Below are 27,468 nucleotides of genomic sequence, written 5' to 3' on the forward strand. Positions count from 1 at the left end.
CTTCCCTGTTCCTCTATTAGTGGTCATGAAGGAACTGTACTTCCCCGTTCCTCTATTAGTGGTCATGAAGGAACAGTACTTCCCCAATCCTCTATTAGGGGTCATGAAGGAACTGTACTTCCCCGTTCCTCTATTAGTGGTCATGAAGGAACAGTACTTCCCCATTCCTCTATTAGTGGTCATGAAGGAACTGTACTTCCCCGTTCCTCTATTAGTGGTCATGAAGGAACTGTACTTCCCCGTTCCTCTATTAGTGGTCATGAAGGAACAGTACTTCCCTGTTCCACTATTAGTGGTCATGAAGGAACAGTACTTCCCCATTCCTCTATTAGTGGTCATGAAGGAACAGTACTTCCCCATTCCTCTATTAGTGGTCATGAAGGAACAGTACTTCCCCATTCCTCTATTAGTGGTCATGAAGGAACTGTACTTCCCCGTTCCTCTATTAGTGGTCATGAAGGAACTGTACTTCCCCGTTCCTCTATTAGTGGTCATGAAGGAACAGTACTTCCCCATTCCTCTATTAGTGGTCATGAAGGAACTGTACTTCCCCGTTCCTCTATTAGTGGTCATGAAGGAACAGTACTTCCCCATTCCTCTATTAGTGGTCATGAAGGAACTGTACTTCCCCGTTCCTCTATTAGTGGTCATGAAGGAACAGTACTTCCCCATTCCTCTATTAGTGGTCATGAAGGAACAGTACTTCCCCAATCCTCTATTAGTGGTCATGAAGGAACAGTACTTCCCCATTCCTCTATTAGTGGTCATGAAGGAACAGTACTTCCCCATTCCTCTATTAGTGGTCATGAAGGAACAGTACTTCCCCATTCCTCTATTAGTGGTCATGAAGGAACAGTACTACCTTCGTTTTTGTTTTTGTCTGGATAGATTTAGTCTTTTTGTTCAGTGTACATATATGACATATTGAAAAAGCACTTTTTTATTTTTCAGAACTTGAAAAAGGTCCTGTTCCAATATGTACAGATCGAGAGATATATCAGACAGCTCGTGTGAAACCTCTTCTCCTCTTTATTCAGTAGTTCTGTGTGTTTTTGTTTTTTGTTGTTGTAGAATGATAAATTACATATCAGTCTCACACAAAACCAAGCTTACTAAGCAATTATGAAATGCTGCATATAAAGATTGTGTCAGATTACGGTGCTTATTATTGTCAACCGCACTTGATTTATATGAATCTGGATAATCATGTTTGTTCACTGTCTGGACTTCTAGAGTGTTTTAAATAGGACATGTTTTTATACAGACATAGCTAAAAAAGACCACATAAAACCTGTTGAAATGGTGACTATATTACTGTATATTTGTTACTGGTGCTAACAAGATCTGTACCCTCTTTTTAACTGACTCGGGCATTGATGGACAGTTATGTTTTTCCATATGCTGGGTATAAATACATTATACAAGTGGATACCAAACCAATCAAACCCCTTTGTTGTTTCTCATTGCCTCCTCTTCAATTTTTGGGAGACGCTGCTGACAAAATAACACACTCCTCAGATCGTTGCATCGTCATACATTGTAGGCTGATCACGTATTGAGTCAGACTGTAGACCTCTACAGATTATAAACCTTCTTCTGATAGGGGCAACCATTTGGAGTATTAATTCATGCTCACATTAGTCAATCATAACCATGTAATAATAGGCCCATTCACTAATACTCAGTGCTTTGCTGGGGTAGGAGCGAACCGAAGCTGAATACTGCCACCTCAAATGTTCTACAGCTTGAGCTCCTGTTCCTCTTATAGACTATTAGCTCAAAAGTATTGTGGAGCTCCTACAAAATACATATCAACAGTACCGGCACCCAAAAGGGGTACCGACACCTAGTGCAGTCCAAGTTAAGCACTGCTACTAATGTAATCGATTAGGCATCTGTTGCATTGATCTGTCTTAACATATGCTGAATATAAATCAGCTCAACGCAGATAAAGATTTCCCTGGTGCTTTCATTTTACTAATAGACAGAGCTGGAAATGTTTGGTTTTTGTCATCTTTTTTTTCTGTTGTTTTTCTCTTTGTTTCTCAGGTGTGAGTGAGGTTGTTAATTTACCCAGTCTTCAACCCAACTAGGGCATTACCCAGTCTTCAACCCAACTAGGGCATTACCCAGGCTTCAACCCAACTAGGGCATTACCCAGGCTTCAACCCAACTAGGGCATTACCCAGGCTTCAACCCAACTAGGGCATTACCCAGTCTTCAACCCAACTAGGGCATTACCCAGTCTTCAACCCAACTAGGGCATTACCCCGTCTTCAACCCAACTAGGGCATTACCCAGGCTTCAACCCAACTAGGGCATTACCCAGTCTTCAACCCAACTAGGGCATTACCCAGGCTTCAACCCAACTAGGGCATTACCCAAGCTTCAACCCAACTAGGGCATTACCCCGTCTTCAACCCAACTAGGGCATTACCCAGGCTTCAACCCAACTAGGGCATTACCCAGTCTTCAACCCAACTAGGGCATTACCCAGGCTTCAACCCAACTAGGGCATTACCCAAGCTTCAACCCAACTAGGGCATTACCCAGGCTTCAACCCAACTAGGGCATTACCCAGTCTTCAACCCAACTAGGGCATTACCCAGTCTTCAACCCAACTAGGGCATTACCCAGGCTTCAACCCAACTAGGGCATTACCCAAGCTTCAACCCAACTAGGGCATTACCCAGTCTTCAACCCAACTAGGGCATTACCCAGGCTTCAACCCAACTAGGGCATTACCCAGTCTTCAACCCAACTAGGGCATTACCCAAGCTTCAACCCAACTAGGGCATTACCCAAGCTTCAACCCAACTAGGGCATTACCCAGTCTTCAACCCAACTAGGGCATTACCCAAGCTTCAACCCAACTAGGGCATTACCCAAACTTCAACCCAACTAGGGCATTACCCAAGCTTCAACCCAACTAGGGCATTACCCAAGCTTCAACCCAACTAGGGCATTACCCAAGCTTCAACCCAACTAGGGCGGACACAGTCTCCTGAAAAACGCTGTCTTCCAATAGTGTCTTTAACAGATTCACAAAGTCAAACCATATACTTAGACCTTTCCTCTGAGATAAGTATGTTGACACATAGATTGAATACATTTTATACAAGTAGAAAGGTATAGACAGTACATATATAGTATATTACATTATATTGAATGTAGGCCGTTGCAAGTTACTGATGTGGTAGAAAACAGTCACTTTAAAATGTTTACACATTTACATAAGACAGTTTGTAAGAAAAAATATGATCCTGTAAACTTTTGTAATTGCTTCACTTGAAGATTTCTCGGATCTTCCTTTATGTGTGACTTGAAAAATGTAACTTACATCAAGGAGGAAAAACTAGAACCAGCATTTAAAACTCAAGGTTTTTATTGGAATAAAACTATATAAAATACACAAACACATATGAAACGGACTGTTTTTACTGTACTATTCATGGTTTGAAGATAACGAGCAGTCTTGCTATTTTGAAACTGATTTCCAAAATGACTGTATTTAACTGTGTATATCAATTTGACAGACTTTTAAAAAAATACTAAATTCAGCATTCCTGTCAAAGGCTGCCGTCTGGTGATTTTGAAATAAAGATGTATTTATATTTTGGACTTGTGTGTCTGTTTTTGCTTTATTGACAATAAGGTACTTCAAACTGTACAAGCTCTAATACAACATTGTGTGTGTGTGTGTGTGTGTGTGTGTGTGTGTTCTGTCTACTGTGTCACATTGACCCATTTTTAAATGTGAATTAAACTCATTCAGAACAGAGAGGAAGAGGCAAAGCGAGAGGGATAACCGAGCCAAAAATCTTTCTCTAGCAGGTGGCGTTTTTGTTTTGTTTTGCTCACCAAGCTAGGAGTTTTTGTATGGAAGTTAATGAGTGTCAAATTTGGTTTAACAAAATATTATATGGCTTATTTTCTACCTGTGGCTTATTTGATCAAATATATGTTTCGTAATGCTTAGGTTGTTGCGAGTGTATAAGTAGGCAAATTTGAGAAAAAACACTTTATATCGGAGTCGTAGTACAGAAGTCCAGAGATTACATATTAATACATTTAAAAAATCCCTTGTTTTGTCGAGATCACAAGATAAACTCTATAAAATAGGAGTGGACTTACTGATGATAGATTGACACTGAAAGTTTAGCTGAGGAGGCAGAGTCCACAGTGGATCACCACATCCATTTTTATTTTGTTCAGGGATTAACCCAGGCAAAAATTGCATTATGTCTGTCAATTATAGATGTCTTCCAATTTTGTCGCCAATCTAATTTTAAAGACATGTAAAAGTGTGGTTGCACTTCTATTTTAAATGGATTGAATGTGGAATGTTCAGTGCAAGAAAAGTTAACATTGAGGTCTATGGTTGCAGACTACCAATGAAAGTTTACCAGACTACCAATAAAAGTTGATTTTAATATTTTTAACAAGGAGGTTGTCCTGTCAATAGCAGCAAAAACACAGTCACAAACAACAATTAACAAGTTGCACAGAAAAATACAACTAGTAAAGCAGGTGAAGTGAATCATGTCGAGGTTTCTAAATGATCCAACATTTCAGGTAGGCTATAGTCTATTTGTCATTTCAGCCACAAATGGTGGGCAAAATGTTGTGGTGCTGAAGGACAACTCCTCCATTCATCCAGCTATAAAAATTGTCTCACTGACTAGACACATACTATAACACGTGCAGTTTGTTTGGAATTTGTAATTCCTCAGTTTGCCTTTTTTTCTGGAGCTTTGATAAGAAAGCCCAGGCTTATAGACTAACACATGGCTACTTACAGTACAACGCTATCATCCACTTACAGTACAACATTATCATCCTCATGCCCCAAAAAAAGAAAGTAACTGAACTGAATGATTACTGACCTGTAGCACTCACTTCTGTTATCATAAAGTGCTACAAGAGGCTAGTCAAAGACCATATCATCTCCTCCCTCCACGACACACTCGATCCTCACAAATATGTCTACCGCCCTGACAGATCCACGGACGACACAATCGCCATTGCACTGCACATTGCCCTTACACACCTGGACAAAAATAATGCATATGTGAGGATGCTGTTCATCTACTACAGCTCAGCCTTCAATACCATAATGTCCTATAAGCTCATTACAAAGCTCACGGTCCTGGGTCTGAACTCCTCCCTATGCAACTCGTCCTGGACTTCCTGACGGGCTGCCCCCAGGAGGTGACGGTAGGCAACATTATGTCCTCAACACTAATTCTCAACACGGGCCCACAAGGGTGCGTCCTCAGTCTCCTCCTGTATTCCATGTACCCACGACTGCGTGGCCTCACACCGATCAAATCAAATGTATTTATGAAGCCTTTTTACATCAGCAGATGTCACATAGTGCTATACAGTTCCAACTCCATCATCAAGTTCGCTGACGGCATGACAGTAGTAGGCCTAATTACCAACAACAACGAGATAGCCTACAGGGAGGAGGTAGGCACTATTGCGGTGTGGTGCCAGGTAAACAACCTCTCCCTCAACGTTAGCAAAACAAAAGAGCTGATTGTGGACTTCAGGAGGAACCAGGCTGGACCACCCCCATCCTCATCAACGGGGCCGCCGTGGAGACGGTCAATAACTTCAAATTCTTCGGCATGCACATCTCAGAGAAGCTGAAATGGCCTAACCACATGGACACCATAGTGAAGAAGGCACAACAGCGATTCTTCAACCTCAGGATGCTGAAGAAATGCGGCCTATCCCTACGGGCCCTCACAGTGCCCTACAGGAGCACCATCGAGAGCATACTGTCCAGGTGTTTCACAGCCTGGTCCGGCAAATCCACCGCCGCGGACCGCAAGGATCTTCAGAGGGTTATACATGCAGCTAAACACAACATTGGGTGCACACTGCCTGCCCTACAGGACACATACAACACCAGGTGTCGAAGGAAGGCCAAGAAGATAATCGGGGACCCCAGCCACCCAAGCAATGCCATTTTCTTCCTGCTTCAATCCCTCAGACACGGGTAGTACAGGGGCATCATTGCAAAAACTGAAAGACTGGCCAATTATTTCTACCCTAAGACCATCAGGCTGCTGAATAGTCACCACTAGAACTACATTATCTCTCCTGCTGCCCAAAGACAATCCCTTCTTGCCCAGTATCAAACCTTAGATCAAACACAAACTCAGACGGCTGATTCAGATGTAGCTGGCTTTAGATACTTACAATAGTCTATCCACTCAGAAATCATGAAATTCAAGATTATGAATCAACAACATGCATCACTGTTGCAGTTGTTAATATGTATATTATTACAATTTAACTACAATTTGTATTGTTTTTTTTGTACTTCACTTGGTCCCCACATAATCTCTCTCAATGGTCATGCTGCTCCCCCTATGGGCCATTTGTGCGCCTCCATATGGGACTCCCGATGACGGCCAGTTGTGATACAGCCCTGGATCGAACCTGGATCTACAGTGACGCCTCTAGCATTAGACCGCTGCGCCACTCGGGAGTTCCAACAAAACAACTTTTGTTACATCATGATCACGAGATAAATAAGTTGTAATCGCGACATAATTAGGGATTTATTGTATTTTATTCATGTCTTCTCTGGACTTCCGTAGTTGCTCCGCGTATCTGCCCTCTCATTGGCTAGAGTGATCCCACCTGATCTTGCCCCCCTCCCGAGAGCGGCCCGCTCCCGACAGTGAGGTATAATCAGAGATATTTTTAAGGAGATAGGAAACTTAATTGGATTCGTATTAACAACCATTGTGGACGTTGCTCATGCTACGTCAACAGACCGCGCGGTGCATTCTGGGCTATTTTGGGACAAGGCGAGCTCTCCTCTAAGGAGTGAATTGGGCGCTAGCTCAAAAATCCAACATTAGCATGAATTTCGTCAACAAGAAGAACAACAATATACTTATTTTCCAAGATGTGAGATAATTAACTTGCTATCTGTAACATTGTACAGCTTTGGAATCGTGACATTATATACTTTCGAGGAAAATAGGCACGTTTCAAGACTCATACCCTGACTTTGAGAAGGAATTGCCTGCGATTAGTTTATCAACCGCGTGAAGCAGTTTGACGACGTGAACACGATTGGTCGACAGTTTGCTGCGTTATACGTTTTTCCACTCTTGTCCATCGGGATTCCCATCTCCTTTCTCTAAAATATCTGGTATAATTAAGCCTGCCAACTGCCTTCCATTTTTTAAGACATTTATTTTAATTGTTAGTTAGAGCCGCCACTTGAATATCAATCTGGTCAATATAATAGATAATCTTTCTTCAGACACAACCTATAGCAATACTCCTGATATACGTGTAGGCCTACTCGAAATGTCAGGAATTTTCTTTTGTGAACAGAAGTCAACACATTTCCTTGTCACACAGTGACATATTTACCTATCATTCTGTAATGGAGATTGAAAGAGTTGTTATAATTGGCCATAAATAGTGATACAAGTCCTGCGCGCGGAAAGTATACCCTCAGATATAGTGGGCTTACTCGGTTTCCGTAGATTTTTTTAGTGGTTCGTGACGCACTAGCGCGGAACGGACAGGTTAATTTTGACAGGCAAGATGGCGACTTCGGAGCCGGTAAGCGAGATTGAGGTATATGGACATTTCGTGGTACCACACGACACATAAGACAAAAAATAAACCAATCATGTTTTTATATCAAGTTTAATCTTATGACAGTTAAATATACCCGGTTTCAATTGAATATTTGGCTTCGGAAGCTGAAACCTCGGGTGTCTGGTTCCAACATGCTTAGCAATGGATGCTAACGTTAGCGATGGATTTAGGGGGTGGCATTGGTCATAAGGAGGGACTGGACATCGGTGGTTCACATTTGGATCTTTAATTCAATATAATTTGATATATCATACCACCTATCATTTAAACTTTGTCCTTTCAAATATATTAATCGTATTTGTGATCGGTTTTATTTACACGAATCAAACTGGTGACATCTGGACACGTGTGTCCGTGCTGCCTGTGCTAGCTAAGTTTTACATTAAGTTGCTAACTAGTTGCTATGGGGCTACCTAGACCATTTTGAATCGGAAGGATTTTTCCAAATGTAACAACTACCTGCTCTGGGGCCATGGGGCTACCTAGACCATTTTGAATCAGAAGGATTTTTCCAAATGTAAATACCTGTTCTGGGGCCAATCGTAATGAATTTGCAACGGATCTATCATTAACTATTCGAATATCTGTAGCTAACTAGTTGTCTAATTATTAGCTTCCTTTCTAGGCTAGGTAGCTAACGTTAGCTAAATGGTGTTCCTAATTTGATTTAGCTAATGTTACCTAGCTAGCTATGTAAACTAACTAACGTTAGCTATACGACATACTCTGACATTAATTAATTAGGTAGCTAGATGCCAACATTAGTGTTTGAAAGGGGTTTAGCCAGATAACATTAGTGAGTGAGCCTCCCAGTCAATTGAAGTACACTACAAGACCAAACGTATGTGGACACTTGTTCATCGAACATCTATTTCCAAAATCATGGGCATTAATATGAAGTCCCCCACCTTGCTGCCATAAGTCTCTTCTCCCACCCTCCTTTGCTGCTACAAGTCTCGCCTCTTCTAGGAAGACTTTCCACTAGATGTTTGAAAATGTCTGCCAAGACTTTCTTCCATTCAGCCACAAGAGCATTGGTGAGATCGGGCACTGATGTTGGACTATTAGGCCTGGCTCCCAGTCGGCGTTCCAATTCATCCCAAAGGTGTTAGACAGGGTTGAGGTCAGGGCTCTGTGCAGGCCAGTCAAGTTCTTCAACACCAATCTCAACAAAACATTTATGTATTTACCTGCACAGGGGCATTGTGATGCTGAAACGGGAAAGGGCCTTCCCCAAACTGTTGCCACAAAGTTGGAAGCACAGAATCGTTTACAATGTCATTGAACGCTGTAGCGTTAAGATTTCCCATCACTGGAACTACAGGGCCTAGCCTGAACGATGAAAAAAACAGCCCCAGACCATTATTCCTCTCCCACCAAATTTTACAGTTGGCACTATGAATTCGGACAGGTAGCATTATCCTTGCATCTGCCAAACCCAGATTAGTCCGTCGGACTGCCAGATGATGACGCGTAATTCATCACTCCAGAGAACACATTTCCACTGTTCCAGAGTACAATGGCGGCGGAGCTTTACACCACTCCAGCCGATACATGACATTGCGCATGATGATCTTATGCCTCCATCACACCTACAGCGTCATTGTGCATTGCAGGACTTACAGTTGAACAGGGTGGAAATTTAACAAACTGAATTGTTGGAAAGATGGCATCCTATGACGGTGCCACATTGAAAGTCACTGAGCTCTTCAGTAAGGCCATTGAGCAGTCTATCTACCCAATGTCTCCTCACTCAAATTAGGGCAGTGTGTCAGTCAGAGCTTGTTCTTGATCTTTCAATAGTGAAAGTCTAGATCTTCACCACTCCTACAGAGATGCTGGTAGATATTCAGTAGGCATGTTGAGTCATTGTATGCATCATTCAGTAGTAGAAATGGCAGAAATTCTAGGTTTGGCTTGAAACAAAATTGTATATTCTAGTCAGACATGGATGGAATACCTGCACATTTAGTATTGATCTAGTATCAGAAGTAGCTAGTATACATGATTATCCTTGATTTTGTTATGATTGTAAATGTTTAGAACTATTGTCAGGATCGGTCTAAGGATATTATTATTGTCAGGTTTCCTGCGAACAGCTTATATCGTATTGATTAATGTTTTTGGTGTCATCCCATCCAGAATGCACCTGAAACAGAAGAGCCCCAACCTGAAGTTATCCTCACTGCACCACCTGTGGTTGCTGGTTCTCAGCAGTACATCAAACACCCCTTGCAAAATAAGTATGGACACCACCGTGTGTGTGTGTGTGTGTGCGCGTGTGTGCTTCTGTCTGTATTAGAGGTCGACCGATTATGATTTTTCAACGCCGATACCGATTATTGGAGGACCAAAAAAGCCGATACCGATTAATCGGCCAATTTTTTTATTTTTATTATTTATTTGTAATAATGACAATTACAACAATACTGAATGAACACTTATTTTAACTTAATATAATACATCAATAAAATCAATTTAGCCTCAAATAAATAATGAAACGTGTTCAATTTGGTTAAAATAATGCAAAAACAGGCGCAGTGGTTAGGGGCGCTGTACTGCAGCGCCAGCTGTGCCATCAGAGTCCCTGGGTTCGCGCCCAGGCTCTGTCGTAACCGGCCGCGACCGGGAGGTCCGTGGGGCGACGCACAATTGGCCTAGCGTCGTCCGGGTTAGGGAGGGATTGGTCGGTGGGGATCTCCTTGTCTCATCGCGCACCAGCGACTCCTGTGGCGGGCCGGGCGCAGTGCGCGCTAGCCAAGGTTGCCAGGGGCACGGTGTAGCCTCCGACACATTGGTGCGGCTGGCTTCCGGGTTTAATGCGCGCTGTGTTAAGAAGCAGTACAGCTGGTTGGGTTGTGTATCGGAGGACGCATGACATTCAGCCTTCGTCTCTCCCGAGCCCGCACGGGAGTTGTAGCAATGAGACAAGATAGTAGCTACTACAACAATTGGATACCATGAAATTGGGGAGAAAAGGGGGTAAAAATTCAATTAAAAAAACAAAGTGTTGGAGAAGAAAGTAAAAGTGCAACACGTGCTATGTAAGAAAGCTAACGTTTGAGTTCCTTGCTCAGAACATGAGAACATATGAAAGCTGGTGGTTCCTTTTAACATGAGTCTTCAATATTCCCAGGTAAGAAGTTTTAGGTTGTAGTTATTATAGGAATTATAGGACTATTTCTCTCTATACCATTTGTATTTCATTAACCTTTGACTATTGGATGTTCTTATAGGCACTTTAGTATTGCCAGTGTAACAGTATAGCTTCCGTCCCTCTCCTCGCGCCTTCCTGGGCTCGAACCAGAAACACAACGACAACAGCCACCCTCGAAGCAGCGTTACCCATGCAGAGCAAGGGAAACAACCACCCCAAGGCTCCGAGCGAGTGAGGTTTGAAACGCTATTAGCGCGCACTAACTTGCTAGCCATTTCACTTCGGTTACACCAGCCTCATCTCGGGAGTTGATAGGCTTGAAGTCATAAACAGCGCAATGCTTGACGCACAACGAAGACCTGCAAAACGCCCCAAAGTGCTGTTTGAATGAATGTTTACGCGCCTGCTTCTGCCTACCTCCGCTCAGTCAGATACTTAGATACTTGTATGCTCAGTCAGATTATATGCAACGCAGGACACGCTAGATAATATCTAGAAATATCATCAACCAGGTGTAGTTAACTAGTGATTATGATTGATTGTTTTTTATAAGATAAGTTTAACTAGCTAGCAACTTACCTTGGCTTACTGCATTCGCGTAACAGGATCCATGAGGAGTGCGATGAGAAAGAGGCAGGTCGTTATTGCGTTGGACTAGTTAACTGTAAGGTTGCAAGATTAGATCCCCCGAGCTGACAAGGTGAAAATATGTCGTTCTGCCCCTGAACAAGGCAGTTAACCCACCGTTCCTAGGCCGTCATTGAAAATAAGAATGTGTTCTTAACTGACTTGCCTAGTTAAATAAAGATTAAATAAAGGTGTAAGAAAGAAAAAAAAATCTGCAAAATCGGTGTCCAGAAATACAGATTTCCGATTGTTATGAAAACTTGAAATCGGCCCTAATTAATCGTCCATTCCGATTAATCGGTCAACCTCTAGTCTGTATGTCTCTGTTTAGGCATTACAATTAGTGCCTTTTCCAGGGAGACAAATTATTGTGGTAATCAGCACATGCAACAATCAGTGACAAAGGTAGCCCGAAACATAAGCTTATTACTTTGCAGAATAACAAGTTTATATAGCATAACAGATAGAACTAGAAGAGATAGAAGGTGTCCTAATTGAATCTACTCTGTTAGTGATTGCCATATTATTCACCATAGGTTAATACACAGAGAAACTGCATAGTCTGCCACTGTATCCCGTGACACACTACAGCAAGTAGCTGAGACTTTCTCTCTGACCCAGATGGTGTACAGTAGCTGTGTTAAGCATACATGACTTACAGGTAATTCGGAAAGTATTCAGAACCTTTAGCCTTTTCCACATTTTGTTACCTTACAGCCTTATTTCAAAATGGATTAAATAAATGTTTTTCCTCATCAACCTACACACAATACCCCATACTGACCAAACGACAACACATTTTTAGAAATTGATCATCCTTGAGATGTTTCTACAACTTGATTGGAGTCTGCCTGTGGTAAATTCAATTATTTGGACATGATTTTGGAAAAGCACACATCTGTCTATATAAGGTCCCACAGTCGATAGTGTCTGTCAGAGCAAAAACTCAGAGACTCTTCCTAGAGCTGGTTGCCCGGCCAAACTGAGCAAGCGAGAGAGAAGGGCCTTGGTTGGGGAGGTAACCAAGAACCCGATGGTCCCTCTGACAGAGCTCCAGAGTTCCTCTGGGGAGATGGGAGAACCTTCCAGAAGGACATCCATCACTGCAGCACACCATCAATCAGGCCTTTATGGTAGAGTGGCCAGACGGAAGCCACTCTTCGGTAAAAGGCACATGACAGCCCGCTTGGAGTTTGCCAAAAGGCACCTAAAAGACTCTCAGACCATGAGAAACAAGATTCTATGGTCTGATGAAACCAAGATGGAACTCTTTGGTCTGAATGCCAAGCGTCACATCTGGAGGAAACCTGGCCTACCTACGGTGAAGCATGGTGATGGCATGATCATGCTGTGGGGATGTTTTTCAGCGGCAGGGACTGGGAGTCTAGTCAGGATGGAGGGAAAGATGAACAGAGGAAAGTATAGAGAGATCCTTGATGAAAACCTGCTCCACAGCGCTCAGGACCTCAGACTGGGGAGAAGGTTCACCTTCCAACAGGACAATGACCCTAAGCACACAGCCTATTTGATATTTCATTTATATATTTATATATATATATATATATATATATATATACACACATTTATTTGCAAACATTTATAAAAATCTGTTTTTGATTTGTCATTATGCGGAATTGAGTGTATATTGATGATGATAATTTTTTAAAATGTGGAAAAGGTCAAGGGGTCTGAATACTTAACGAATGCACTCTAAGTGGGTCCTGTAGATGTTTCAGCTTGAAGCAGTGCTTGTTTGGTACAATAGTTCTACATTTTTGATAACTGGCTGCTGATTACAACACACTTGCTGCTCATAGTTGACACCAGGGTTGTGTTTATTCATTAGGCATTGGCACCAAACAGAAGGAAAAGGACAGCTGGGCTTGTCAAATTAAGTTTTGATTTCAGTTACAAAACATCTTAACACACGTTATTGTGTGCCCAAATGAACACAACCCAGTTGGGATACTAGGGTCACGCTCACTAGGCCAATAAAACGCTTTGGTGCTTCCCAAAATGTTTTTTCCATATTTCCCTTTACATTCTCACAGCTAGCTTTAAGCCTAAACCTAGATGAAGAACAAAGCTTATCATACTTGCACTCTACAGATGTGACATTGTGATACCACCACTTTTGTCTCTTCTAGCACATCCCATCCAGTGGCTGTCTATTCAATAGGGCCCTAGGCCATAGACTACTGTAGGCAGTACAGCAGGCTGGGTAGGACTGCTGACATAGAGCACAGCCTCAGGATAGACACTCTCTAGACCTTTCCATCTGTTCTGTCCCTGCCTCTCAGGTGGAAGCTGTTCCTCCCTAGCCACTGATTCTGGACTAGTATGATGCTTTAAAACTCCATGGTTCGTTCTGGTCTTTTGTCCTGTTTGAAAACGTGATCTTAGTCCAGTGGATTTCAGATTCTATTGGTTTTGGTGTTACTTCACAGCTCTCTGAATGTTACTTTGGGGTGTCTGCACCAGAGAAAAAACAAGGCCAAACACTGCCTTGTGAAATCTCTTTCTCCTGTTTATTATGTTTTTCAGGGTGATACCAGGGATAGGAAGTCTGGAGTCACTCAACACACACACACTGTATGACTACAGTAGGAATTACCTAGTGGAGGTAATTCCTACTAGTCCATAAGTCCACAGACTTTACCTCAAGTGACACATTAGTGTTTGTTTACGCATCTGTCTGTGACCTCACCCTGGTTCACCAGACGAGTCATGGCACACGTCGTCTTGTTTCTCAACATAATTGATGATTTGAGAAAGTCGCTAAAAAAGCTTGCGCTCTGTTCTCTTTCTAGTATTCTTTTCAGTGTTTAACTTATTGGATATGACCCCAGCCTATTTGTCAGAAGCCTTTATTACACTATGCCAGCCATGATTGGGAAAGGGGGATACCTAGTCAGTTGTCCAACAATGTATTGTGCTGAAATGTGTGTTCTACATTTAACCCAACCCCTCTGAATCAGAGAGGTGCGGCAGGCTGCCTTAATCGACGTCCACGTCTTCGGGGAACAGTTGGTTAACTGCCTTGCTCAGGGGCAGAAAGACATATTTTTAAGCTTTTGTGGTTTTACTATGACCATTTTCTCATTTTTTTACTAGCTACACCAAGCTATCTTTTCTTTTCACTGAGTGCCACTGTCGGAGATCCCTAGTGATTAGTGGGTTATCGGACTAGCCTACCACGCTAATCATTTTCTGACAGCTAAAAACATAGCATTCCAGCTATGGCGAGAAAAGCATCATCCACCCTAAACGAGGAGATGACTCTGCTCCTGTGGAAACAAGATATCGGCCAAAGACACTGTGTGCTCCGCATGCCTTGGGCTGCAACATGCCCAAAAAGTGTTAGCCTCCCCTGGCTCCTGTGCACATTGTGCCCCCTTCACCGTGAAGAGCTTCTGTCACAGACTAGCACACCAAGCTAGCCTGAGTCAACAGGACCCTAACATGGGGTCTGGCATCCCCGATGGCTCATCAGAGGCAATGGATATCCCCACAGGGTATCCAGAAGCGACTGCTAGCTGGCTGGGGCGACCAGCTCGAAGACATTGCCCCGCTTTTGGAGGACTCCAGCAACAACCTCGCGACCTCCCTGCCGGGCTTCCTGATTGGAGACAACATAGGGTTTTCCGACAGTTTCCTTTTGGAATCATCTGACGGAAACAGACTCCATCTCCTCAGGCCACCAAACCTCCTGCTGGGGAATCCGAAACTGAACACGCAGGCAGGGCACCATCCCCACCATCTCTCGGTGTGGACCTGCAGGATGTGTGTGAACTCTCAGATAAACCGGTGATTTCCTGGTCTAATGCAGTAGCGGAAACCACCACATCCCGCTACGAGGGTAAGAGGATACCCAAAGCCAAACGGGCAATTAGTACCAGTCTTCCCAGAATGTCTGGAAGAGGTTACCTGTGACTGGAGTACATCTTTCTCCGCCGAGAACCCTGTCCAAGGTGTGTCGGTGTTAGCCTGTGTTGGCATGGAAGGGATTGGGCATGCCTTTTCGGTCCCACAATCGAGATGATGCAGAAACGGTGCACAGAGAAAATGAGGAAGGGTGAAGACCTCCAGCTCTGTCTGCCCAGGAAGACACAGCCCTGTGCCTCGCCACACCCAGGTCGACCCCACTTAACCTTTTAAGATCCCCTGGAAGGTACATGCACGCTGACACGGTCAGAGACAATCTCTTTTCTAGGTTTAACCCTGTATAAGAACATTCCAGAATTGCCTAGTACTGTTTCGCAGAGGGAACCTGGTCCCCTTCAAAACATGCCTGAGGCTGCTAGATTTGATGGCATCTGCTTTAGTAGTCATCCCATTAGGATGCTTGAATATGAGAGGGTTTCAATGCTGGATCTCTTCTCTAGGTCTGAGCTCATTACGTTATAACCATCACTGAGTACAAATTCTATAGATTGCATGGTAGCACTGCATTCCTGGAGACACCCAACGTTTTTGTCACAGGGTGCCAAGATGTGCACTGTTTTATCCAGAGAAGTAGTCACGACGGACGCGTCTCTCTCAGGTTGGGGTGCAACCCACAAGGGCAGAACGGTCAGAGGGGTGTGGGGACCCCATTGATGTTCTGCTCACACAAACTGCACGGAACTCATTGCAGTGTCCCTAGCATTAACGTTTTGGACACGTTGGCGCACAAGTGGCCCCGGGTCATCCTGGAAGCATTCCCCCCACTGGCCCTGATTTCGCCCACCTTTAGCCAAAGTGCAGGAGAAGGGTCTCTCTCTCTCTCTCATACTAATAGCACCACATTGGACAGAGAAACACTGGCTAGTGGAAATCACTCAACTACTATGGCCCTTCCCTCTGCGTCAGCAGTGCTCCCCCAGGCGCGCCGGGAGATTTCCTCAACCAGAATGGTTGGCACTCTGGGCATGGCCCGTAAACGATTCAACTTGAACACTGCTGGGCTTCCCCAAAATGTCATTTCAACTATTCAGAGTAGAGGTCGACCGATTTATGATTTTTCAGCGCCGATACCGATTTATTGGAGAACCCCCCCCAAAAAAGCCGATACCGATTAATCAGCAATTAAAATAAAATATATATTTAAAAAATGTAATAATGACAATTAAAACAATACTGAATGAACACTTATTTTAACTTAATATCATACATCAATAAAATCAATTTAACTAGGCCAGTCAGTTACTCGCCAATGAAATTGCAGGGCACCAAATACAAATCAACAGAAATCTTCTCATAAATCAAATTTCTCAAACGTACAAGTATTAGGCACAATTTTAAAGATACAATTCTCATTAATCCAGCCACTGTCTGATATCAAAAATGCTTTACAGCGAAAGCTCCACAAACAATTGTTAGGTCACCACCAACTCACAGAAAAACCCAGCCATTTTTCCAGCCAAAGAGAGGAGTCACAAAAAGCACAAATAGAGAGAAAATTAATCACTAACCTTTGATGATCTTCATCAGATGATGCTCAAAGGACTTCATGTTACACAATACATGTATGTTTTGTTTGGTAAAGTTCATATTTATATCTAAAAATCTTATTTTACATTGGCGTGTTACGTTCAGTAGTTCCAAAACATGAAGTGATATTGCAGAGAGCCACATGAATTCACAGAAATACTCATTATAAATGTTGATGAAAATTCAAGTGTTATGCATGAAACTTTAGATAAACTTCTCCTTAATGCAACCGCTGTGTCAGATTTAAAAAAAACTTTACGGATAAAGCATAATCTGAGAGCGGCGCTCAGAGCCCAAACCAGCCAGAGAAATATCCGCCATGTTGGGGAGTCAACATTAATTCATAAATAGCATTATAAATATTCACTTACATTTGATGATCTTCATCAGAATGCACTCCCAGGAATCGCAGTTCCACAATAAATGCTTGTTTTGTTCGATAATGTCCATTATTTATGTACATTTATGTCCAATGGCTTCTTTTGTTAGGGTGTTTCCAAAAGCGCGATCTGGTCCAGTTGGACGAAAAGTTCAAAAAGTTATATTACAGGTCGAAGAAACTTGTCAAACTAATTATAGAATCAATCTTTAGGATGTTTTTATCATAAAAGTTAAACAATGTTCCAACCGGAGAATTCCATTGTCTGTAGAAAAGCAATGGAACGAGAGCTATCTCTCATGTGAAAGCTCGTGACTGAGAACGAGGCTGCAGGCAGACCCCTTAGTCAAACAGCTCCCATCCGGCCCCCCTTCACATGAGAAGCCTGAAACAACGTTCTGAAGACGGTTGACATCTAGGGGAAGCCTTAGGTAGTAACCCTAAAATAACCCATATCCCACTGTGTATTCGATAGGGGTGAGTTCAAAAACTACAAACCTCAGATTTCTCACTTCCTGTTTGGATTTTTTCTCAGCTTTTTACCTGCCATATGAGTTCTGTTATACTCACATACATCATTCAAACAGTTTTAGAAACTTCAGAGTGTCTTCTGTCCAATACCAATAATACTATGCATATATTAGCATCTGGGACTGAGTAGGAGGCAGTTCACTCTGGGCACGCTATTCATCCAAAAGTGAAAATGCTGCCCCCTATCCCAAAAGTTAAGAACAAATTCTTATTTACAATGACGGCCTAGGAACGGTGGTTTAACTGCCTTCAGGGGCAAAACGACAGATTTTTACCTTGTCAGCTCGGGGATTCAATCTAGCAACCTTTCGGTTACTGGCCCAAAGCTCTAACCACTAGGCTACCGGCCGCCCCTGAAAGTACGCAGGTACTTTCCCGAAACGGATGACAGAAACAACTGGATTCGTTATCCTTTTCATGTTCTGCCTCCAGTCCACTTACCGATATCTGAACAAGACAGGCTCATCGAAATTGCAACAAGCGATTCTGTGAAAATATAATTTAATCAGAAGCCACTGCCAGATTTCTGGATTGGGCTGCAGTCAGAGTATCCTGCCTTGGCAAATCGTGCTGTTAAGACACTGATGCCCTTTGCAACCACATACCTATGTGAGAGTAGATTCTTGGCCCTCACTAGCATGATAACTAAATACAGGCACAGACTGTGTGGAAACTGATTTAAGACTGAGACTCTCCAATACAACCCAACATTGCTGAGTTATGTGCATCCTTTAAAGCACACCCTTCTAATTAACCTGTGGTGAGTTATTCACCATGTTTTATGAATAAATAAGGTTTTGTATATAAGATGGCTAAATAAAGAGCAAAATTATTGATTATTATTATATTATTATTATTTGTGCCCTGGTCCTATAAGAGCTCTTTGTCACTTCCCACGAGCCGGGTTGTGACGACAACTCACACTCATTCGTATGTTTAATAAATGTATTGTGTACAGTGTGTGCGTGGCAGGCTTACAATGATGGCAAAAAAACAACATTTGAGAGTGCGCTGACCCTGATGCAGCTGGATGTTGAATGTTTGAAGGGGTATGGGACTATAAAAAGTTTGGGGACCACTGCACTAGACGAATGACTACGTCCAGTTAACTTTTAATTTCTAAAAACTGAATTGCTGAATTTCTAAAAACCTGTTTTTGCTTTGTTATTATGGTGTATTATGTGTAGATTGATAAGACAAATATATATTTTAATCAATTTTAGAACAAGGTTGCAACGTAACAATGTAGAAAAAGTAAAGGGGTATGAATACTTTCTGAATGCACTGTATAAATGTCTGAGCTATGTGTATGCATAAACTCTAATATGCGTTTTTAATGAATCAATCTTAGAAAGCTGTCCATTTCGTTGTTAGGCTTTGAAACAACATCTACAACGCCATATTTTCCACTAAGTTTCAAACAGTTGTTGAACTATTTTCTTCAAATTGCTCAATCATGGTGAGGTTGAGTTTTTGAATGCAGTTGCATTGTCAGAGTGGTTAGAGGGACAATTGAGCACTGAGTACTAGCCCATTAGCTACCTGATGGTCATTAACGAGTTAGGTACTACCAACGCATGTCCAGAGTGCATAAGAGGAGATCACGGTTACTCAACATTCACATGGAGTTTTACTGCAATCAGGTCTCTGTCATGACTGCTGATTCATGACAGTAAACGTCCAACCTGTTCTGTCTGTGGGTACTGGGGAGCACGATAGGGCATCTCTGACTGAGTCTTCTCTCCTCAGATGGGCCCTGTGGTATTTCAAAAACGACAAGAGCAAAAGCTGGACAGAGAACCTTCGTCTCATCGCAAAGTTTGACACAGTGGAAGACTTCTGGGCGTGAGTACTCGTCCTCTTTCTCTTCTCCTTATCCTCTTTCTCCTCTCCACGCTATGACGTAACCATGACAATCAGAGTGCGTTGTACAGAATTGATACAAGTGTCTATGTGGAGTAAAGGACTGGCAGTTCTATGCATTGCATTGCTATCTGTGCCTCATTTATTATTATTATATATATTTAACCTTTATTTAACTAGGCAAGTCAGTTAAGAACTTTTTATTTGTTTATTTTTTTAACAATGACGGCCTAACCCGGACGTCCCTGGGCCAATTGTGCGCCGCCCTGTGGGACTCCCAATCATGGCCGGTTGTGTTACAGCATGGAATCGAACCGGGCTCTGTAGTGACGCCTCTAGCACTGAGATGCAGTGCCTTAAACCGGCGCGCCACTCAGGAGCCCAAATTAGTCATTAGTTGTCTCCAAATAGAAATGATGGAGAATAACATGGAACAGGACATTGATGTTTATAATCGTGGTGTCTAATATTGTTGCATATGGGCCTTTTGTTTAAGTGTGCCTCTTGGTTTTGTGTTGTAGATTATATAACCACATACAGCAGCCCAGCAAGTTGGGCTTCGGCTGTGACTACTGCTTATTTAAGGTAAGTTCACTTCTGAAACAAACCGTATCCCTTCAGAGGACTTGTCGCTGTTCTGTTAAATGAAAACATCAGGGCCCGTATGCATAAACCATCTCAGAGTAGGAGTGATGATCTAGGATCAGGTTTCTCCTGTCCATTTAAATCTTATTATGATCTGATAGGCAAAACTGATCCTGGATCGGCACTTCTACTTTAAGACACTATGAATAAGGGCCCAGGATCAGGGTTTCCAATAAGAAAATGTGGCGCCGGACAATATGTCCGGGAAGATTTTAATTTACAGGCCATTTTGAGAAATGTACTGGACCCATATGCATTGGGTGCATAACCCATTAGGGCGTCTACCCATGGTGATCAGAATGACAGAAATCACATTTAGATTATGGTAATGCATCTTAACAGAACATGCAACTCATGTAATGAAGCAGCCAATAAAATTTTATTTTCAAACATTTCCCAAAATACAATTTGGCAAAACAGCACACCTGGGAAAACACCATTGTAAACAGCGCACCTGATAGTGGATCCATTTGTGACAGAGACGGAAAACGGAAGGGGGGAATCTAAAGATGCAACAACTAAGATGTGTTGCTAATGTGACTAGGATTGTGCCTTTGGCTTCTGGACAATGAAAGAAAGTTGCTATGAAAACCAGTAGAACAGGAGAGAAATGGCATAGTGGTGGGTCTAATAGGGGAAAAATGGAAATACATTTGCCAAAATTATTTAATTTAAAAAATCATTCCACATACTTCACCAGAAAGCAGAACTTAGCCACAGAGGAATCAAGGATCATTAGCTTCTTGTAATTTTTTTTGCTGTGGATTCTTTCAAATCACAAGCTCGTAGGCCTATGCCTATTTGGGAAGCCCGCCATTTGGGCAGTGCGCGTGGCAATAGGCCTAGTTGCTTATTGAGCTGGGCTGTCAGTGAAAAGCATCTAAAATACAGTGCCTTGCGAAAGTATTCGGCCCCCTTGAACTTTGCGACCTTTTGCCACATTTCAGGCTTCAAACATAAAGATATAAAACTGTATTTTTTTGTGAAGAATCAACAACAAGTGGGACACAATCATGAAGTGGAACGACATTTATTGGATATTTCAAACTTTTTTAACAATTCAAAAACTGAAAAATTGGGCGTGCAAAATTATTCAGCCCCTTTACTTTCAGTGCAGCAAACTCTCTCCAGAAGTTCAGTGAGGATCTCTGAATGATCCAATGTTGACCTAAATGACTAATGATGATAAATACAATCCACCTGTTTGTAATCAAGTCTCCGTGTAAATGCATCTGCACTGTGATAGTCTCAGAGGTCCGTTAAAAGCGCAGAGAGCATCATGAAGAACAAGGAACACACCAGGCAGGTCCGAGATACTGTTGTGAAGAAGTTTAAAGCCGGATTTGGATACAAAAAGATTTCCCAAGCTTTAAACATCCCAAGGAGCACTGTGCAAGCGATAATATTGAAATGGAAGGAGTATCAGACCACTGCAAACCTACCAAGACCTGGCCGTCCCTCTAAACTTTCAGCTCATACAAGGAGAAGACTGATCAGAGATGCAGCCAAGAGGCCCATGATCACTCTGGATGAACTGCAGAGATCTACAGCTGAGGTGGGAGACTGTCCATAGGACAACAATCAGTCGTATATTGCACAAATCTGGCCTTTATGGAAGAGTGGCAAGAAAGCCATTTCTTAAAGATATCCATAAAAAGTGTAGTTTAAAGTTTGCCACAAGCCACCTGGGAGACACACCAAACATGTGGAAGAAGGTGCTCTGGTCAGATGAAACCAAAATTGAACTTTTTGGCAACAATGCAAAACGTTATGTTTGGCGTAAAAGCAACACAGTTGAACACACCATCCCCACTGTCAAACATGGTGGTGGCAGCATCATTGTTTGGGCCTGCTTTTCTTCAGCAGGGACAGGGAAGATGGTTAAAATTGATGGGAAGATGGATGGAGCCAAATACAGGACCATTCTGGAAGAAAACCTGATGGAGTCTGCAAAAGACCTGAGACTGGGACGGAGATTTGTCTTCCAACAAGACAATGATCCAAAACATAAAGCAAAATCTACAATGGAATGGTTCAAAAATAAACATATCCAGGTGTTAGAATGGCCAAGTCAAAGTCCAGACCTGAATCCAATCGAGAATCTGTGGAAAGAACTGAAAACTGCTGTTCACAAATGCTCTCCATCCAACCTCACTGAGCTCGAGCTGTTTTGCAAGGAGGAATGGGAAAAAATTTCAGTCTCTCGATGTGCGAAACTGATAGACATACCCCAAGCGACTTACAGCTGTAATCACAGCAAAGGTGGCGCTACAAAGTATTAACTTAAGGGGGCTGAATAATTTTGCACGTCCAATTTTTCAGTTTTTGATTTGTTAAAAAAGTTTGAAATATCCAATAAATGTCGTTCCACTTCATGATTGTGTCCCACTTGTTGTTGATTCTTCACAAAAAAATACAGTTTTATATCTTTATGTTTGAAGCCTGAAATGTGGCAAAAGGTCGCAAAGTTCAAGGGGGCCGAATACTTTCGCAAGGCACTGTATGTGTAAAGATAATGTGTCTTGAGTATAATTTAAACTGTTGAGACAAGAAGGGGAGGGGTGTGTGGCAAAGTCTCTCCAGAATGGCTCAGCTATCTCCTGCCAATACTTGCATATTCATTGTGTGAATTGTTTGCACTTAGATGATTAAAAAATATTTAAAAAATTACCCATTTCATATGTCACCAGTAGTAAATGTACTATTAATCCCCATTTTGGTTACATTTATTTTAATGCATGTATTAGTAATTTGCCGTTCTCATTCTCAGAGTGGAAACGTTATTTGCGGAGTTCACAACCGGCTACACTTGTGAGAAACAAGTTTTGGTTTATTTCATAACCATCAGTAATGCGATTTTTTTTTTTCATCGTCTTTTATTTGGAGTGCTCCATGTGAGCAATGAGCATGCCTGGTTTCTCTGTCCTGATAATGTTGAGGGAGTGTGTGTGCCTGAGCACGCATAGAAGTACCTGGCCATCCATTGCGAATGATAATACACAATGAACGAAAGTATAAACGCAACATGTAAAGTGTTGGTCTCATGTTACATGAGCTGAAATAAAAGATCCCAAAAATGTTCCATATGCACAAAAATCTTATTTCGCTCAAATTTGGTGCACGTAATGTATTTACATCACTGTAAGTGAGAATTTCCCCTTTGCCAAAATAATCCATCCACCTGACAGGTGTGGCATATCAAGAAGCTGATTTAAACAGCATGATCATTACACACGTGCACCTTATGCTAGGGACATTAAAAGGCCACTCTTAAATGTGCAGTTTTGTCACAACACAATGCCACAGACATCTCAAATTGAGACAACTGAAGAATTGCTGCTCAAACTGTCAGAAATCGTCTCAGGGACGCTCATCTGCTTGCTCGTTGTCCTCACCAGGGTCTTGACCTGACTGCAGTTTGGCGTCATAACAGACTTCAGTGGGCAAATGCTCACCTTCGATGACCACTGGCATGCTGGAGAAGTGTGCTCTTTACCGATGAATCCCGGTTTCAATTGTACCAGGCATTTGGCAGACAGCGTGTATGGTGTCGTGTGGACGAGTGGTTTGCTGATGTCAACGTTGTGAACAGAGTGCCCCATGGTGGCGATGGGGTTATGGTATGGGCGGGCATAAGCTACGGATAGCAAACAATTGCATTTTATCGATGGCAATTTGAATGCACAGAGAAACTGTGACAGGATCCTGAGGCCCATTGTCGTGCCATTCAGCCGCCATCATCACCTCATGTTTCAGCATGATAATGCATGGCCCCATGTCGCAAGGGTCTGTACACAATTTCTGGTTGCTGAAAATGGCCGTTCTTCCATGGCCTGCATACTCCACCAGACATGTCACCGATTGAGCATGTTTGGGATGCTTGGATCGACGTGTACGACAGCGTGTTCCAGTTCCTGCCAATATCCAGCAACTTCGCACCGCCATTGACGAGTGGGACAACATTCCACAGGCCACAATCAACAGCCTGATCAGCTCTATGCAAAGGAGTTGAGTCGGACACGAGGCAAATGGTCACACCAGATACTGACTGGTTTTCTGAACCATGTCCCTACCTTTTTTTAAAGTATCTATGACCAACGGATGCTTATCTGTATTCCCAGTCATTTGAAATCCCTAGATTAGGGCCTAATGAATTTATTTCATTCGACTGATTTCCTTTTATGATGTCTAACTCTGATTTTGCTTATAGGCTACTTTAAGGCAAGGTAAGACATGTCTCAAAATTTGCCGGCTAATGGAAACCCTGCTCAGAATGTAGATTGGGGTCAAGTTACCTAACGTTCCCCTACTGCTCTCTGTGTGTTTCAGGATGGGGTGAAGCCAATGTGGGAGGATGACAAGAACAAGCTGGGTGGGAGGTGGCTGATGACCCTCAGCAAACAGCAGAGACAAATCGACCTCGACCGCTACTGGATGGAGACGGTCAGCATCATTATTCTTAAACCTGGGTCCTGTTCTTAGACACCAAATGAAAGAAAATGGGACTGAAACAAGGATGGACTACCTGAACTGAAAGCTCATTTTCATTGCTAAATGTTTCCCGTTGTGTGCCCTGACGAATACGGCTCTGAGTTTGGAATAGTTCATTAGGACACACAAAAATATTTTTGGATGGTCCAGTCAGTCAATTTTCTTCCATATGGTACCTAATGAACACAACCCTGCTGTAACTGTCCATGACTATACTTCCAAAGTATTGTCAAATAATCTAATGTATGGAATGGATTGCTAGAGGGCAACTTAACACGTAAATAACATTTAATTAATTCCATAATATCATGTACTGTGTGTGTGTTGTAGCTGTTGTGTTTAATCGGCGAGTCATTTGACGAGGCCAGTGAAGATGTGTGTGGAGCGGTGGTCAACATCCGACCCAAGGGAGATAAAATATCCATCTGGACCGGAAACTGTCAGAACAAGGAAGCCATCGTGACAATAGGGTAGGTCATCTCTCTGGCCTTTTGTCAATTGGGCAAAAGTCTGTCCTTTCCTCCACTCCTCTGTGACTTGGAAACGGATAAGTGTTCACTTTGTTAATAAGTGAAGAGGATTTTCTTCCTCGAATGCCTTTCTCCAGTAGAGGATGCTCAGGTGTATCAAAGAGTTTTGAAATCAGCCACACACCCTTTGAAACCACAGTTTTCTAGAAGGAGAAAAGCGTGCACACATTGATTAAAAACAATATGCTGCTTATTGTTTTATCAAAAAATGTCTAGCACAACTAGCTAATTTCTTTTTACCACTTTACACATGAATTTTGGGATTGCACCCCTGTAAACGGAATTTGCTTAATTTCATACGCGCGCATTGGTTTCTACGTTTCCTCGCTTACCATTGACCTTTTTCAAAAGGAGGTGAGGAAAGAACGTGAGGAGTTGAGAACCCAATTGAGTCTCGTGCGCACACACACTTTTATCCACCAATTACACATTTCATTTGGCACATAAGCAAATTCTGTATATTATGTGAATTGAACAAGTTCAGATAATCATATATATATGTATGTTATTCATGTGTGAAACTTTTCAGATGAAAAGGTTTTCTTTTAAGTTAACCCGGAAGTGCAAAAAGTGTGTAGTTGGCAGAAATGCCATCGGTTCTGAGACTAACAATACTGCTCTGTTTCTAGTTGCCCACTAAGTAGAGACAATGCATGTAAGACTGTACTGAGAACCTATTCAATATTATCTCATCTCTCTCCAGACAACAGTATAAAGAGCGCCTGAGTATCCCCATCAAGCTCCTGATTGGCTACCAGTCACATGACGACACGTCTAGCAAGAGTGGTTCCACCACCAAGAACATGTACTCAGTCTGATCAACACCTACCCCCAATCTCAGCTCAACTATCAACTCCCTGCATCACCAACCCATTAATACTTTTCAGTTGTCAACTGCTGTTAGTGTCCTTCCTTTTTACAGACGAGAGAATTGTTGAAACGTATATCAAATTAGAGACGCCTCCCTGACACCCGATGGACCGGCTGGCTAACCTCCGGGTCTTGTCGGGAAGAAGAGGAAAGAAAGAAAGGACAGCGTCAGCTGAAGCTGTTGGGATTTGAGCTAAAAGATCGTTAAATTAGTTAATTTTAGAATTGGAGTATATGTGACTAATAATACCAGTGGCTTTCCCCCTACTAACGTAACTGAGGAGAAGATCTGTCGTTTATGGCTTGATTAAAAGACAGACAACTTTCTTAGCTGTAAAACCTTTTCCTTTTCTCATGCAGAGTTTATGATCATTCCCTGTTATGAAAAGTGTTTCTCACCAACCACCCAGGATAGAAAAGTAGACGAGATTCATTCATTCAGCAGATTTTAAAGGGCAACCAGCGTTTTAACCTTCTTTAGTTGGAGGTGTTTGGCATGAGAAGGGATTGCAGATGCACCTGTTGCAGAAAAGACAACGGTACCTTAATTTGTTTTTGTGTAAAAGAATAGTAGCGGTAACAGAAGAACGGCCACATATAGTTTCAGCCATGCTGGGATTGTGGATCCTTTGCTTGTAGAACTATTTTGAACTTTTGTTTCCCTTACATGCATTTATGATATATGCATTGCAGTTGAACTACATAGTTGGAGGACAACCATGAAAAAGAAACTCGAGTTCCTTACAATTTTTTTGTTTTTGAGGAGGTTAACGACATGGACTACTGCTTAATAATATAGAACATTTTTTTACAGTGTATCATACTAAGTAAAGATGCCTGGACAAGTTTTAGGTCTGCTTCTTACCGTTTTCTTCCTAACAAACTGTAGAGCATTTCGCACTACTCTGGGGCCTGTGCGAGTGGAGAAAAAAGGATATCTATCCATCGTGAAATGATTTAGCTTATAATGTATCTTTATTATCTGTAATTCCAGGATGTATATTACCTTCTTTCAAGTAAAGGTTAAGTGCTTTGCATTAAAACCAGAACCACACGGTCTCCTTTTCTGTGTCGTCTGTTTAGCATCACTTCCTATAGTGTCATGGGGGTGCGTTCAATATACAGATTATACATGATCAGAGCCCTATACCACATACAGTGCATTTGAAAAGTATTCAGACCCCTTGACTTTTCCACATTTTATTAAGTTACAGCCTTATTCTAAAATGTATCAAATTTGTTGTTTTTTCTCAATCTACACACAA

General features: G+C 42.2%; 1 protein-coding gene across 3 annotated transcripts; it reads left to right on the forward strand.

The window, feature by feature from the left end:
- Nucleotides 1-6,811: 6,811 nt before the first annotated feature.
- Nucleotides 6,812-27,260, forward strand: LOC139381469 (eukaryotic translation initiation factor 4E-like). 3 transcript variants are annotated; one of them, XM_071125035.1, is made up of 7 exons: nt 6,812-7,614; nt 9,781-9,881; nt 19,554-19,649; nt 20,189-20,252; nt 24,642-24,755; nt 25,134-25,273; nt 26,037-27,260. In XM_071125035.1, exons 1-7 carry the CDS (start codon nt 7,582-7,584, stop codon nt 26,149-26,151), a joined length of 663 nt encoding a protein of 220 aa, XP_070981136.1. In that variant the 5' UTR covers nt 6,812-7,581; the 3' UTR covers nt 26,152-27,260. The 3 variants fall into 3 exon arrangements, with proteins under 3 accessions (XP_070981136.1, XP_070981135.1, XP_070981137.1); XM_071125034.1 differs by having other exon boundaries at nt 6,825-6,930; XM_071125036.1 differs by having other exon boundaries at nt 6,845-7,599.
- Nucleotides 27,261-27,468: the final 208 nt, after the last annotated feature.

This window comes from Oncorhynchus clarkii, chromosome 23 (assembly GCF_045791955.1).
Source record: "Oncorhynchus clarkii lewisi isolate Uvic-CL-2024 chromosome 23, UVic_Ocla_1.0, whole genome shotgun sequence".
In the NCBI taxonomy this organism is placed as follows: Eukaryota; Metazoa; Chordata; class Actinopteri; order Salmoniformes; family Salmonidae; genus Oncorhynchus; species Oncorhynchus clarkii.